The sequence below is a fragment of the Plasmodium vinckei genome (assembly GCF_900681995.1).
Source record: "Plasmodium vinckei vinckei genome assembly, chromosome: PVVCY_03".
NCBI classification, from domain to species: Eukaryota; Apicomplexa; class Aconoidasida; order Haemosporida; family Plasmodiidae; genus Plasmodium; species Plasmodium vinckei.
The window spans coordinates 70,885-85,992 of record NC_051295.1 but is presented as its reverse complement, the minus strand read 5'-3'; the positions used below and the strand labels follow the sequence as shown (position 1 = coordinate 85,992).

Below are 15,108 nucleotides of genomic sequence, written 5' to 3'. Positions count from 1 at the left end.
TTCATCATTTTATTCTAGTAATATTTGACATAAAAAATAAAGAACTTGATAATAATTATGACTTATAATTGGGAATATTTTATTCTACATTTCAAAAGTTTACCAAGTTTTAATAAGAAATATTTTTAAGTAATATTTGTTTAACTTAATAAATTACGATATTATTTAAAAGTACATACACATAAATAGGGGTTATAATTTTTTTTAATTTAGACGTTATTAGGTAAAGGGTTTTAAATAAAGAGCAATAATATTGATTATTAATTAATTGTAAAAATGTAATAACCTAAATAAATATGAGTATATATTTTTTGTCTTGCTATTTCAGTAACCCAAAAAAAAAAAATCCTTATTAATTTTATAAATATATATATGCTTATGTATAAGTATTAAATTTTGTATGCATATAAGGGATATAAGCAATTTTTATGAGTAGATCGAATTAAAAAAATGATGTATTTTGTTCTTATTTGATTGTTATATTAAGTAGGGGTTTTAGTTTTGCCTCTTGTCTTTTATGTTGTGATATTTATTACAACAACTATTTTAGTTATTCATTTGTTTATGCTTTGGCAATTATAAAGAATGTATTAACTTTGTAAAAAAAATGTCTATAACTATATTTACCTTCTAGATTGTATCACATTCATTTTATTATTTTACTATTTTTTGTTTGTAATGTTTTTATAAAAATTATAAATTTGTTTGGCTATATTTTTTTATTTAATATATTTTATAGTTGTTTTGTTATATCAATTTAAATTGTTTATGAATATATTTCCGCTCTAATATATTTATACATTTCTACACCACACGATAAAATGACATAGTTTTTTTTTTTAAAGAGGTTTATTCTATTTTTAAGTTATAAAAAAAAAAGAATAAATTATTTAAGGGTTGTAGACGTGTGTGTGATTTTTTTTTTTTTTTTTGAAAAATGTTAGAATATATGAGAGAGCGGAAGAAATATGGAAGCAATATTCCTAAAAGTTTATCGTCTAAAATAAATAAAAGCAAAATAATACAAAAAAATATATGCTCAAATTATAAAACAATAAAAATAATTGATATATATGAAAATTTACCTTTTAATCAATTAAATAATGAGAGAACAAAGATTAAAGAAATAATTTTAGCAAATGATGTTATAGTTGTTTTGTTAATTTCAGGAATATCAAGAGCTTATGATATAATAAGTGGTTTATTTTTATGTGAAATAAATCCAAATACTTTTTCGGTTGTACATACAATAGTATATAATACATACAACAACACATTGATAGTGGCTTATGCTTCTTTTCCTGCTCATTTACAATGCAAAATAATAAACTGTCATGTAAGAAAAAATAAGACAGTGATAATATAAAAATGGATACCAATATGTAGATAAAAAAATGAAAACAAATTAAAACGAACTTTTTTGTAGGATTTAAAAGTTGGGAAGACAAATTCTTCAGAACTTGGGACATTATTTGGTATGATTTTTTACATTAAAAAATTATGACTATATAATTATAAGAGTGAATATGAATTGGCATATTTTTTTTAATAGAAAAAGTGATATTGAGTCATCCCGCATTTTTCGAGTTTTGTGGTAAGGGTTTTAAAAAATGTGAGTAAATAAGTTATGTAATATAAATTTTAATTGATAAAATTTGTTTATTGTTATGAACTTTTTTGGAAAGAAACAAATGGAAGGATAGGGGCAGCAAATTTAAACACAAATTCGTACACCTTCTGGGATATGAAAACATATAAGCAAGTATTTGAAATTGCAGAGGAATTTCAAGAAATAAGGTAAACAAAATGAAAAGGGATGAAATATTAAGAAATGTCTTTATATTTGTCTACTGGTTTGAAAATGGCAAAAATAGGGCATAATTTTTCTGCAAAAAAAATTAATAGCTATATAAAACTATTGGGTAGTTCAGTATTATATTGCGTTTCGATAATTGTTAGGGTTTCTGATGGACTGGTTGCCATGTTTAAGCAGCCGATAAACAGCACAATCCCCTTAGCTTTATTTGACATAGAAAATGGAGAGAGATTGGTAAGGGTTTACTTAAAAAAAAGAAAAACTACTTTCATTACAAATATATAAGCTTTTAAAATGTTTTGGAATTTTTAATATTTTTTTTTTTTGAAACAGGTGGATACCATTATATCCATTTTGCCTAGGAGGGAAATGCAATTCCTCGAGCTTCTTGTGTCAAAACTTTTGGTAAACAAAATTGGCTTATATATATATCAATACAAAATAAGAGTATTGTAAATTTTTATTACAAATTTGTGTGGTTACACTATTTTTAAGATAAAGCAAGAAGGTTCATCTTTACGAATATATGATTTATTGAAAAAGACTCGACAAAAAGTGAAAAATACATATGCATTTCAGCCCACTGCTTTTGTATTCTATGATGTAAGTAAAAATGAAAACATTTTTAAGTTGACAATTATTGATTTGCATATTTCACTAGGTTTACTTTAAAAAGTTTGAAAAAAAATTATCGCGTATTTTTCATTTTCAAACCCTCAGCATCCATCGCCAATAAACGGAAAAGTTTACAACAACGAAGTAAGAGAAATGAAAAAAGATGAAAAAGTTGAAAAATTTGAAAAAGTTGAAAAATTTGAAAAAGTTGAAAAAGTTGAGAAAGTTGAAAAAGTTGAAAAAGTTGAGAAAGTTGAAAAAGTTGAAAAAGTTGAGAAAGTTGAAAAAGTTGAAAAAGTTGAGAAAGTTGAAAAAGTTGAAAAAGTTGAGAAAGTTGAAAAAGTTGAAAAAGTTGAAAAAGTTGAGAAAGTTGAAAAAGTTGAAAAAATGAAAACATAAGAAAATATATTAAACATTTTATTTAACAGATAAGTAAAAAGTTTTTCACAATATCAAACGACTTGATTGAGTTTTGGGACTTAGACTCATTTATGTTGAGGAAAATGTATTCCATATATGTGCCAGGTAAATTTAAAGTCAAGCATGTAGAAAGGGATATGAAATTGTGAATAGGGCTATACACGGTTTAGTGTTTATAATTATTAATTCTTATAAGATTGTAGTAAAATTGTGAAAAATAATAAATGTTTATTTGTAGGATTAAGAGACCCAGATTTATGTAACCACAGTTTAATGGCTGAAATATTATGTCTATATAGTTCAAATGCTTTTGAAAAAATAAAAAAATATGAAAATTTGTTTAAATATAATAATTGTGAGAGTATTAAAAATAATGAGCTTGATGAAAGTGGGATATATAAAGAGGTAAATAATAATGAAGATAAAAATAATATTTTATATAAGAATATAAAAAATAATAAATTAAAAATAAATAAAGAAAAGGTTGATTTTGGGGCACTTTTATTTTTTTCATTAAATGATGGAGAATTTTTAAGTTACATTTCTGAAAATGTGTGTGGGAATTCTGTAGAGGTACTTGCCTCGAATAATAACATGACGGTAAGACATTATAAAGGATCAATAAAAAAAAAATAGATTTCATAATGTATTAATATTTTTCCATTTTTTTTTCATTTGGCTATCTCAGACTATTATATGTGGTGATGATCAGGGATTTGTTCGTATTTTAAGAAATAACCCCAAATTTGATGATTTTGAAATAAAGGGAGAAAATTCAATGAAGGTATGTGTCAGGATAAAGTAGAATGTTTTGAAAAAATAATGTCTTTAAATATGTAGGTTGGTAAATATATATTAAGGTATTTTCCTCATTCAATGGATCGATTTATTTTTTTCATTTTTTACAGAATATAAATGACAAAAAGGAATACAATGATGAGTTAGTGATGTCTGAGCAATTGTACATTGAGGATGAAGAAGAAGAAGAAGGAGGAGGAGAAGAGAAAAAAAAATTATACCAAATTAAACGAAAAAAAAGTGAATATTATAAAAATGAATTATTAAAAAAACTAAAAACTAAGGATTTGTCTGATAGTAATGGTGAGGATAAGGAAGTTTAAGAGTCGAGTTATCGTGTGTATGTATAAGTTTGATTAGTAACCAAATGAATAACTAAATATGTGCATATACATTACAAACTTATGAAAAATATATAGCATATTTGTCATATAGTTTTATTTTATAACATTGTTAATAATATTTGATATTTTTTTATTTTTAAAAATTATTATTAAATTAGTTTATTATTTTATTTTTGTGTTTATAACTATATATATACATTCCTATGTAGCTAATTTTTGGTTTGTATAAATTTTGCAACTTTAGTGAAAAGTAATTTTAGTCTAAATTGTTATTTTTATTTGAATAAGGACGGGTATGATAAAGTGGGGAAATATTTTTAAAAATGTAGTTCCATTAGTTTAGGGTTAGTGGAAAAAATATAATATGTAATCATGACATATATAGACGGTAAATTTATACTATTTTGTTAATAAAATGTGTCATTTTTTTTTTTTTTTTTTTTTTTTAAATTTGGCTAGTTAAGTTTTGGTTATATTTATAGGAAATACTAAATTGAAAAAAAGGGACATAAATTATTTTTGTTTTTTATAGTAAAATATGGAATGAAAAATGTAATAAATAAAAGATAAGAATATATTATATAAATATTGTATGTAAACAAAATGAGGATATACAATTTTATAGATATTTTACAATAATATTTTAAATTTAATAAGTATATATTTTTTTTTTGAATTAATTTAAAAAGAGAAATACCACAATATGTCGTAATTCGTCCATCCTATATTTTTTATATGCATATAAAAATGTATATATAAATATATATATATATATATATATATATATTAAATTGATATAATTAAAAAAAAAGTAATATAATTTTTATAGAATTTTTTTACTATTTGGTAAAAAAAAAGGAATAATTATCAAAATAAAGAAGCTTTAAAATATAGTAATAAAAATAAAATGTCATTTTTCAAAAAAACTGAATAAGAAGAGTGATATTATGTTGTAAAGGTATTTTTTTTAACTTTTTTAAATTTATATATTGTATAAATTATCAAATACCTGAATATATAACATAGATATATGTACATTTATAAGGAAAGAAAGAATATAAGGCAATGATATGAAGACAAATAATTTTTATAATTTTGAAAGAATCGTATTTATGTGATATTATATATGTAGAGAGGGAACTAAACAAGTTAATCAAATTGAATATGTTGTTTTACAAACAATATAAAATTCTTATATTGTAAAAAAAAAGTATTATATATGCTAAATTGTGGGGGGTTATATTTAGCTGTTAAATAAAATATTTTATAAATATAATAAAAAGTATAAGAAAATGTATAATGATTCAGTTACTTGGGAAATATTAGGGCAAGGAAAATGTTCCTTCAAAAAAAAAACAGAACAACAAATGTTTTGTTTAAATGATTATAATGTTACAGGTTTATGTACAAAAGTAAATTGCCCATTAAGTAATAGTGTATATGGTACTGTAATATTAGATAAAGGTGAAATATATTTATATTTAAAATGTCCAGAACGAGCACATTTACCTAGTGAATTATGGAGTAAGATTGCTCTTACTTTAAATAAAAAAGAATCTTTTAATATTATTTATAAAGAAATGAAACATACACATAATATTAAACAAATAAAAAAATGTATGAAAAGGTATATACGAATTAAAGAAATTTTAAAAAGAAGTAGGAAACTTGTTTTACAAAAACAATTAAAATTAGTTCCAATAAAAAAGAAAACAGAACGAAGAGATAGAACAAGAGAAAGTAAAGCATTAAAAGCTGCTAATATTTTAAATAATGTCGAAGCGGAATTAATAAATCGGTTAAATACAGGGGTCTATGGCAATCTTTACAAATTTTTAACCCCAAAAAAAAAAGTAAAAAATAAAGAGTCGGAATTGACTAAACTTTTTTCTGAAATTGAAGTGGGTAATGTAGGGAAGAAAAAGAAGAAACAGCTTGGGGAAGAGATGGAGGAAATAGAAGAAGAGGAGGAGGAGGAGGAGGAGGAGGAGGAAGATGAGGATGATGAAGATGATGAAGATGAGGAGGATGATGAAGATGAGGATGATGAGGAGGAGGATGATGAAGATGAGGATGATGAGGAGGAGGATGATGAAGATGAGGATGATGAGGAGGATGATGATGATGAGGAGGATGATGAAGATGACGACGATGAAGATGATTATGATGAAGATGAAGAAGATGACGATGAGGAGGAGGAAGATGATGAAGAAGAGTTTAAGGACGAAAAAGTGATGAAGAAAGGGAAAAAGAAAAAGAAAAAATATGTAAAAGAATATGTCGATAATGAGTATATAAAAAAACTGCAAGAATCGGGGCAAATATCGGATGGAGATGAAACAGAAGATATAGATAGCAATTATCCAAAACGAGCAAAAAAAAGGAATAATGGAAACAGTAAGAAATGGAAAAATGTTTGAAAATGGTGATTGTTTTTTTATGCATTTTATATAATATTTTTCGATACATTCTATATAATATTTTTCGATACATTCTATATAATATTTTTTGATACATGTTTTTATCATTTTTTATCATTTATAGAAAAGAAAAAGATCCGAATAGCTTACGAGAACGAATAGTTTCGTGATCTCAAACAGGAAGAGGTAGAAGGACGGAGTAAATAAATATCCTTAACTTCTGGATAGGATAAAGGAGTTACAAACACAGCTATATGCGTGTGTTGTAAGAAGATACATGTTCGTTTTAATAAAATAGAAGGATGCATAGATATGCTATTTTTAAATAATTTTCTTCTATTATAGAAGACGTGGCTAAACTTTTTTGTTCATTAAATTTACAAGTTTTGCCGAATTCACTTATTTGTTTAACAAACATTTTATTATTACATATTTTTTATATTGTATTTTTTTTGTAGTATTTAAAAATTCATATATGTAAAAAAAAATTAATTGAAAATTTTGGATAATGTGAAAGTTGGAAATTCCCATTATTTTAAATGATTTAAAATTTTTTCATTTTTTTTAACTCTCATTTTTCGATTGCCAACAATTTGATAAAAATAATGTCTTTTAAAAATATAATTAGTGTTTTATTATTTAGATAAAATATGCATAAATCAAAAGCAGTAATATAAAAATAGGATAGAAGATAATGTGATATAAGTTTGAAAAAAAAAAATTAAAAAATGTAGAAATTGAATAGTATATACATGCAAATAAAACATATGTATAAAACATGAACAGATATATACTATGCATACCCCCCTAGTACTCAAGAAAATATTATGATGTTGTAGATTGAGATAACTAATGGGAATAATGTGGGTATGTGTGTTTGAAAGGTTTCGGATTTTATACAAAATTTAAATGGTTCCAGAATTACGGCTAGTATTAATTGCTTCGGTTTCGTCCGTCATAGCAATACAATGATTATGCGTTGTATCAACATATTTTTTCTCGATTGTAATAATTTTCAAAACTAAATTTTCCAATGTACAAATATGATTATCATGTATTGCACAATAATACGAATATTCAGAAAATAAAGAATATAATTCTTTTTTATAATTATCATTATATTTATGAAATGAAATTAATTGGTTACAAAAAATATTTAAAAAATTATGTATGTCAAAATTATATGTCAAAAGAATTGAATATAAAATATTTCTGATTGATGTAAACGAATGTGTGTTCATAATACACTTATGTATAGTATTTATTAATTTTTTAATGTTTGAATTTATAATTAATTTAATAATTTTATTTATATCGGGAAAATTATTAAGTTGTATTAAATAAATTATTACCAATATTAGTGGAAGATCATAATTACAGCTATTTATAGTATTTTCGGTATATTGTTTTAAATCTTGAATATTTTCATTTTGGATATTATTATTTTTGGTCTCATTTTTGTAAAAATCAATTTTATATTTTTTTTGCATAACACTTAAAATGTGATTATTAAATAAGTCTTGGTTGGGCTTAGGAATTCTAATATATAAACAATTGCTTATAAAAGAGTCACTTAAATAACTATTGCTGTGAATAAATATTAAGTTTTTACTTTTCATAGCTTTATTTATAAATATTTTTCTGAACTGTACAGGCAAAAAATGAAAAGCTTCAAAAATAAAAATTTTAAAAGAATTTGATTTCGGAGTTGTTAACATATCTTTTAATACATCATTAATATTGTCTAAAAAATTGTCTTTTAATTGTAGGCAAATTATATGAGATATATTTTTGTTGTTAAAAATGGAAAAATCGGGATTATTGGTATTATTGATAATATTTATGCTATTATTACTATTGCTAGCGTAACTAGTTTTGTTGTTATCATTTATAAATAGGTTATCATTAAAAAGGTTTAATTTATATAATATATAATAAATAATTATTATAATGTTAAAATTTCCATAAAGGAAAAAAATATTTATTGGGGATACAGTTTTATTGTTATTATCACCGATAATTGTATTTGTATTTGTATCAGGTCCATTTAAATCATTTAATTCAGGTTTCACTACTTTGAAGTAATTTCTTATACTGTTAACACATTCTATTTTCGTCCCTTTCCTTCCCCTTTTTGATTTATTATGATTGGCATTTTCAATAGTGATGTTATTTACCTTGCTGTTCAGGTTGTTAATGTCATTGGCGGTATTATTTTTTTTTTTTTTCGAAAACTTTTTATTGGGTATCGCTAGCTCATCAATTTCACCTTTGTAGTTTTTTTTAATATATTCTATGGCGTTACATATTTTTAAGTAGGTATCATGATTACATTTTTCGAGTATATTTTCTATTTCTTCAAATACATTAAGGTAAAAATTCATTTATTGGGTAGGTCTATATTTTATACGTATTTCTTATCGAAACAGTATATATATGTGTGTGTGTGTGCGTGTTTTTAGCATAATCTACAAGCCGTAATAATACGATAAAGTATTAAAATATGGGGCGAAGGAAGGAAGTATTAAGAGATTCATGTGTGCTAGTTCTATTTATCGATATATCTTCGTTTCTTTTTTGTTTTTAGCGAATATACTATATTATTAGTAATTCCTTTAGAATATAAGCAATATAATAATTTTTTTTTATCAAAATTAATGTAATAAAGCATTTAAGCTTTTGCGTTAAATTAGGTTTTAGTTTTAATTTGTAGTTTTTTCTTTACGATTTCACCAGTTAGCTATATATGCATATATATATTTTTTGGCTAGTTTTCAAAATGAATATACAATTCTTTATACACACATTTTTTTAGTAGAATTAAAAAAGTATATTTTTAAAATGAATGCTCAATAATATATTTTAAGATATTTCTATTTTGATATTTTTGCTTACTTTATCCTATTTAATATATAAATCATTGAATATAGAAAAGAAAATAAACATATATATACACATATAATAATAGAACTATCAAAAATGTATGCAAATTAATGAGAGAAAATTCTTTTTATATACTACTTAAAAAATGAAATATGCCAATATTAATTAATAACTTATAAAAAATTATTTAAACATAATTTTTTTTTCTATATTGGAACGTATTTTCTCATAGCTTTTATATGAATCATTTTTAATATATGCAAAGATAATGTGGCATTATTATTATTTTCACATTATTCATTATTTATTTCACATAATTTTTGTTTTCATTTTTTTTTATACGCAAATTTACAACATGCATGGATTATTACTTGCATTATTTGATACTTAAAATATTGTCCATTTAAGAGAAATAAAATATGTGTATATATTATACATCCCTATATGAAATGGAAAAACATTGAAATGGTTGAAGTGAAAAAAATAAAAAGTTTGAATTAGTAAGCTCAGTTAGTTGGGTATATAATTTTTTGATATATGAAATAAAAAAAACATTTGAATAGGGTATTCTTTATTATAAATATGGTTGGTATAACTATCACACACATGTTTTTTTCTATATAATATAGGGAGGAAAAACAATATTTAAATTTAAATAAAAATTTTAGAACTGAAAAACAAAAAAAGGTCCTGCTGGGATTCGAACCCAGGTTTGCAGAGTCAGAGTCTGCAGTGCTAACCACTACACTACAGAACCTAACTTATATTATTTTTAATAGTTAATTATTAATTGTATATTATTCTAAAACGATAATTCGTTTTATATATTTTTCTATATCTATCATATTTACAATATTTTTATGACGTATCAAATAATGTAAGCCGTTGGAAAATATAAGTCGGATTTTAGGTTATAATATAATTATTTTATGGTAATTTTTAAAGATATAAATTTTATAAAAAATTTGAAAAAAAAGAAAGCGTGTAAATTTTTTTTAAAACCTGTATAATTAAGCTAGTATATATTTATTTCCTTATATGGTAATAAATTTGTTAGTTTAATATATGGATTTTTTAAAAATTTAGCTGTTTGTATTTTTTTTTTTTTTAATATTATGTATAAACTAGCCAAATACTTTAAAAGGTATAATAATATATTTGTTTATAAATGGATAATTTATGAACTGAAATATTTTATAAAAATGTTGAAGAGGTCCATAAAAAGTGTGAAAAGAAAACACATACATATATTTATTTGTAAAGGTTGAAAAAGATAAAATAGGATTAAGTTAAAAGAAACGAAAGGATTGTGTAGGTATTATGATTATTGAATAATGGTATTTGTTAATTATATAATTTAAATTTACTTAGACATATTTTGTATTTTTTATAAATTATGTATGTTAATAATTTATTGAGCATGGGCTTATATTAAAGCGATATGATAAAAAAAAATATTTCGCAAAATGGTTATTTAAAAAAATATATTTTATTTAAAATATATTTTTGTGTAAACAGTTTTATTGGGTATAAGGATTATGAAAAAAAAAACTTTTGCTATACTTTTTTTTTTTAAGAGACATATACATTTGTGTAGATATTTATTTTAAATTATTGATAGGGCTTTTATTTTTTTTTAAATTTTGGTCAAGTGATAGTTTAAAAAAAATAATAATAATATTAAAAGCAAAATAAGGGGACAAAAAATAAAATAAAAATAAAGCTAAGTATGCATATGTTAGTGTTAATTTAAAATTGGCTTCTAATTATGCAATGTTTATTTTATTTAATTTCTTTACATTTATTTTTTTTTAAGCCATATTGATTATTTTAAGAGCATATATTTTGTAAAAATAAATATCAAACGAACAAATAGATAATATATATATGACTTATATTTTAACAATATATAGAATATAAAATTTAAAAAATTTTAACTTTTATTACTTGTATTACTTATAATATCACAAAATGGGTAAGCTTATTTTTTTTTTTAATTATATGTGTGTATACATGTGTGTATGTATACATATTTATATGGAATAATAGATACTTTCATATTTCTTTTTAATAATAATTACTAGTGTAGATTTTCTTTTTTTCGTGTTTGTATTGGCTAGTTGGTGTGTGTGTTTATTTTGTTTATTTTATGCATTTTTCATGGAAGGTGTATTATATATGACTAGTATTTGTTTTTCCTTCATCTTTTTACCACTTTTTATCAACCTTTTTTATAGATGTAAATGATAATCCTTTCATTAAAAATCGATCGAGCACCCGAGTGACAAATGCGCCTGGGGGTAATTCCACGTTATCATTTGGCAATTGTAAGAAATGAATGAGCAAAGACAATAAAATTATCGTATTTATGGCAGAAAATATTATGAGCATTGCGCAGTGTGTATGTGCATATATACATTTTTTGTGACTCCCTTTGAGGGTTTATCCATAATATTATTTCTTTTTTTATAAATGTGTATAGATATTAGTGAAGAAAATGAAAAACTTCGAGTCAGGAAAGGACATGCCGGATCACAAATGACTCCAAATACAGAAGCCGCTGGAAATACAGATGTTAAAAAAATGTCAAATCAATCGGACAGAAAAACGAATGTAAAAGTAAATCAACCACCTGGAGGAGCATCAAGCAGTAAGCATAAAAATAGTGAAAATAAATGTGGCTACTTATTTAGAAGGCCTAAAGCAATTACCATTTATAATATTAATTTTTTATTTTTTATTTTTTTTAGTCATATTTGGTTAGACCTCCCTTTACGCTGTCTTTTTTAATTTTAAATGTTTTATTGTAACTTATGTATATAAAATTTATTGAATAAAAAACAGAATGAAAAAAACATAATTATTTACCCCCCCAAAAAAAAGTAGGATTTAAATGGAAGAATCTTTTAATAATGCAATTTTTTTTTGTATATTAATTTATAGTATTTCTATCCATTTATCGTTTTCTGCCATTTTATTTTTGCTCCGATATATATAATAGTGTATCGATTTATTTTTAAGATCCACAAATTTAGAATTACTTTAAATAATCAACTATATAAAATAAAATTTAGGGTTTTTAAAGTTTTCCATCCATTTAAAAAGGATATAAAAATGTTGAAAAAAATAAATGAAGTAACATAAAATAGTGTTGACACTGTTTAACATGCATAAGATGTGTGTTGTATATGTACAGACATTTTGTGCATTTCTTCGTTGGTTGGTTACTAAAAAAACGGATCTGAAAAGGTAGATAAAAGAGCCTGTATTTTTTTGTTTCCTAGGCCGGAACAATTAATAAGGTCTTCTTTTTTTGCCTTAACAATACTTGAAAAATTTTTTAATTTATTTGTAATAGTAAAACAATCTGTAGAATTAATACAACGTATTTTTTTTAAAAGTTCATGTATTTTTTCTTCATTATTGGAAAATTTTTTATTATTTTTAATATAGGATTGATTTTTTTCAAAAATTTTAAAATCTTCTATAACTCTTGCACATTCATCATTAGTCCAGCATAATATAAGTGTCATGTTATTACAAAAAGCTAGTTGATTTATTTCTCCCAATGGGTTTTCTATATTGTCTATATCTACTAAACATAGTAACAATCGATTATTATATTTATTAGTTAATGTTTCAATTCTTGCTTTTAAATAATTTGGTCTTAGGCGATGATATTTCATTGATATAAATAAGCATGCATTATTTTTTCCAATTAAAAAATCAGGTACTATTTCATTAAATTTATATTGTACTCTATTTATTTTTTTTAAAACTGGATTTAATTTTTGTCTTGGGGATATAATTAAGTAGTGATCTGAATTAGGGTCGTGGTATAATTTTTGTTTTTCTTCAATCCCTGTTTCCATTGTTTGTATTTTTATAATTTTTTTTTATATTTTTTTTTCATATTTGAAAGGGGAAAAGTCATAAATACATCCATAAGTATGCTTATAATATTATAAATAAATACATTTTTATAATAATAAAATTTTTTAATTATTTTTTTTTAAATACCACACACATATTTGGGCTCTCCGTAAAAAATAGTGAAGTAACAATTTCAAATGTTCGTTCTTTTACATTATACTAAATATTATATATACGGTGCCTATATGTATAACTTTTTTTTTTTTTTTCAAAAAATAAAAATAATAAAAAAAAGATGGTAATTTAGTATAATTATGGAATTAAAAAAAAATAAAATAAATAGTAATAAAAAAAAGTTATAAACATAAAATCATATCATAATTAAGAAATTTGCATAGATAGCAACATGAGAATTTATTATGCTACCCCCTTTTGAAAAAGAGAGATATTCAAAGATGAGAATATAAATGAAAGAAGTTATTTAGCAAAAAAATATATGGACTTAAATATAAGTGTGATATATATTGTGGCTTATATAATTTATATATACTTTCACTAGCAGTATTGATTACTTTAAGCTGGTCTAAGTTTTAACAAAAAGAGAGAAGAAAAAAAAGAGACAAAGTGAAGGAGATGAGAAAGTAGCAAATCAAATGAGGTGCTAAAGGTGCGCATAAATAGGGTTAGTGTATGAACTTATGAGAAATAATTGAAAAAAATTAATATGGAAGGGTACGAAGAAAGTGAATTAAAAAAAAAGGAAGAAGATAATAATGATATAGTGTGTTATGTTAAATGGATAACTAGTATAATCCGTACTGATGATGTATTGAAAGTTAAATGGGAGGATATAGAAATTGAAAAATCGAAAAAAAGACAATTGAAAATAAAGGAAAGAGAAGAAATTAGTAATGAAAAAAAAAAAAAAAAAAAAAACGATGAAAATGATGGTATAACCTCATTATATAATAAAGGTAGAAATATAATAGGTCAATGGAAATCATTATATAATATAAAATCAATAAAAAGTTGGACAAATAAAAATGAAATTAAAGATGATTTAGAAAATGATAATAGTCTTTCATCATGTAGTGTATCCGAAATTGGAAGTGAAGGGGAGGAAGAAGTTTCTACTAATGAAGTTAAAAAGATTATAAAAAAAAATATAGATTATACAGCATTAAGTAGGTATATAAAAGAGGGGTCATTTTCTGATGAAGGTGAGAAGGACAAAAATGAAGGTCGAGATAGGGATTTAATTAGTTATAATATATTTAAAGAAATAATAAACCAAAACAATGAATTGGATATGATATTTTTTCATAATTTAAATATGCATAGGAATAATGATAAAGAGGTAAAGGAAAACATAAAGAATGAACAGAATGGAGTTATTGATAGGAGTGCAAAAAATGATTTAGAAAAAGAGAGTAATAATAAAATAGTTGAAAACAAATTAATTAATAATATAAAAAATGAGAATTTGAATAATAGTTTGAATTTAAAATTAGAGTCAGATTTCGATCCTTCAAAAAGAATGGAAAATAATAATTTTTGTTTTTGGAATATGGAAAATGAGACATGCATAACAAGACCTTTATATGCAAACCAATTAAATAAAAAAAGTTATACATTATTAGATGAATCTGAAGAAATGATTAAACAGTTTTCATCAAATCAATATTCAATAAAATTTGTTCCTAGACATTTACTTTATTCTGTAAGTCAAGTAGCGTCAAGAACATTTTTCGACCCTCTATATAGAAAGCAATTATTTTTTTAATTTATTTTTTTATACTAATATACAATTGTGTGTTTATTTTTTCAACCTATTTATTATATTTAAATAATTTTATTACTATACCCAATTTTAAATATTTTATGTTTTACTTATTTTTATCTTTTTTTTTACGTAAAGGTTGTTTTAACAACTTGAAAA

The 15,108-nt window shown here is 23.0% G+C and overlaps 6 protein-coding genes and 1 non-coding gene across 7 annotated transcripts; 4 read left to right on the top strand and 3 right to left on the bottom strand.

Moving 5' to 3' along the window:
* Nucleotides 1–937: 937 nt before the first annotated feature.
* On the top strand, nucleotides 938–3,972 carry PVVCY_0300250 (conserved Plasmodium protein, unknown function; the record flags this gene model as incomplete). Its single annotated transcript, XM_037634680.1, has 11 exons — nucleotides 938–1,336; nucleotides 1,427–1,475; nucleotides 1,686–1,797; nucleotides 1,960–2,050; nucleotides 2,150–2,221; nucleotides 2,312–2,419; nucleotides 2,537–2,575; nucleotides 2,860–2,956; nucleotides 3,090–3,451; nucleotides 3,540–3,635; nucleotides 3,760–3,972. 11 exons carry the CDS (start codon nucleotides 938–940, stop codon nucleotides 3,970–3,972), a joined length of 1,638 nt encoding a protein of 545 aa, XP_037490096.1.
* A 1,313-nt stretch (nucleotides 3,973–5,285) lies between these two features.
* Nucleotides 5,286–6,575, top strand: PVVCY_0300240 (protein MAK16, putative; the record flags this gene model as incomplete). Its single annotated transcript, XM_008628234.2, has 2 exons — nucleotides 5,286–6,390; nucleotides 6,538–6,575. 2 exons carry the CDS (start codon nucleotides 5,286–5,288, stop codon nucleotides 6,573–6,575), a joined length of 1,143 nt encoding a protein of 380 aa, XP_008626456.2.
* Nucleotides 6,576–7,318: 743 nt separating this feature from the next.
* On the bottom strand, nucleotides 7,319–8,131 carry PVVCY_0300230 (conserved Plasmodium protein, unknown function; the record flags this gene model as incomplete). The annotated part of the gene is made up of 1 exon (XM_008628233.2): nucleotides 7,319–8,131. One exon carries the CDS (start codon nucleotides 8,129–8,131, stop codon nucleotides 7,319–7,321), a length of 813 nt encoding a protein of 270 aa, XP_008626455.2.
* A 1,850-nt stretch (nucleotides 8,132–9,981) lies between these two features.
* On the bottom strand, nucleotides 9,982–10,053 carry PVVCY_0300220. The gene has a single exon. It is a non-coding gene; the product is annotated as a tRNA-Gln (tRNA).
* Nucleotides 10,054–11,267: 1,214 nt separating this feature from the next.
* Nucleotides 11,268–12,060, top strand: PVVCY_0300210 (conserved Plasmodium protein, unknown function; the record flags this gene model as incomplete). The annotated part of the gene is made up of 4 exons (XM_037634676.1): nucleotides 11,268–11,271; nucleotides 11,534–11,623; nucleotides 11,779–11,946; nucleotides 12,047–12,060. 4 exons carry the CDS (start codon nucleotides 11,268–11,270, stop codon nucleotides 12,058–12,060), a joined length of 276 nt encoding a protein of 91 aa, XP_037490095.1.
* Nucleotides 12,061–12,523: 463 nt separating this feature from the next.
* On the bottom strand, nucleotides 12,524–13,168 carry PVVCY_0300200 (ERCC1 nucleotide excision repair protein, putative; the record flags this gene model as incomplete). Its single annotated transcript, XM_008628231.1, has 1 exon — nucleotides 12,524–13,168. The coding sequence occupies one exon, from the start codon at nucleotides 13,166–13,168 to the stop codon at nucleotides 12,524–12,526; it is 645 nt and encodes a 214-aa protein (XP_008626453.1).
* Nucleotides 13,169–13,893: 725 nt separating this feature from the next.
* On the top strand, nucleotides 13,894–14,952 carry PVVCY_0300190 (conserved Plasmodium protein, unknown function; the record flags this gene model as incomplete). Its single annotated transcript, XM_037634674.1, has 1 exon — nucleotides 13,894–14,952. The coding sequence occupies one exon, from the start codon at nucleotides 13,894–13,896 to the stop codon at nucleotides 14,950–14,952; it is 1,059 nt and encodes a 352-aa protein (XP_037490094.1).
* Nucleotides 14,953–15,108: the final 156 nt, after the last annotated feature.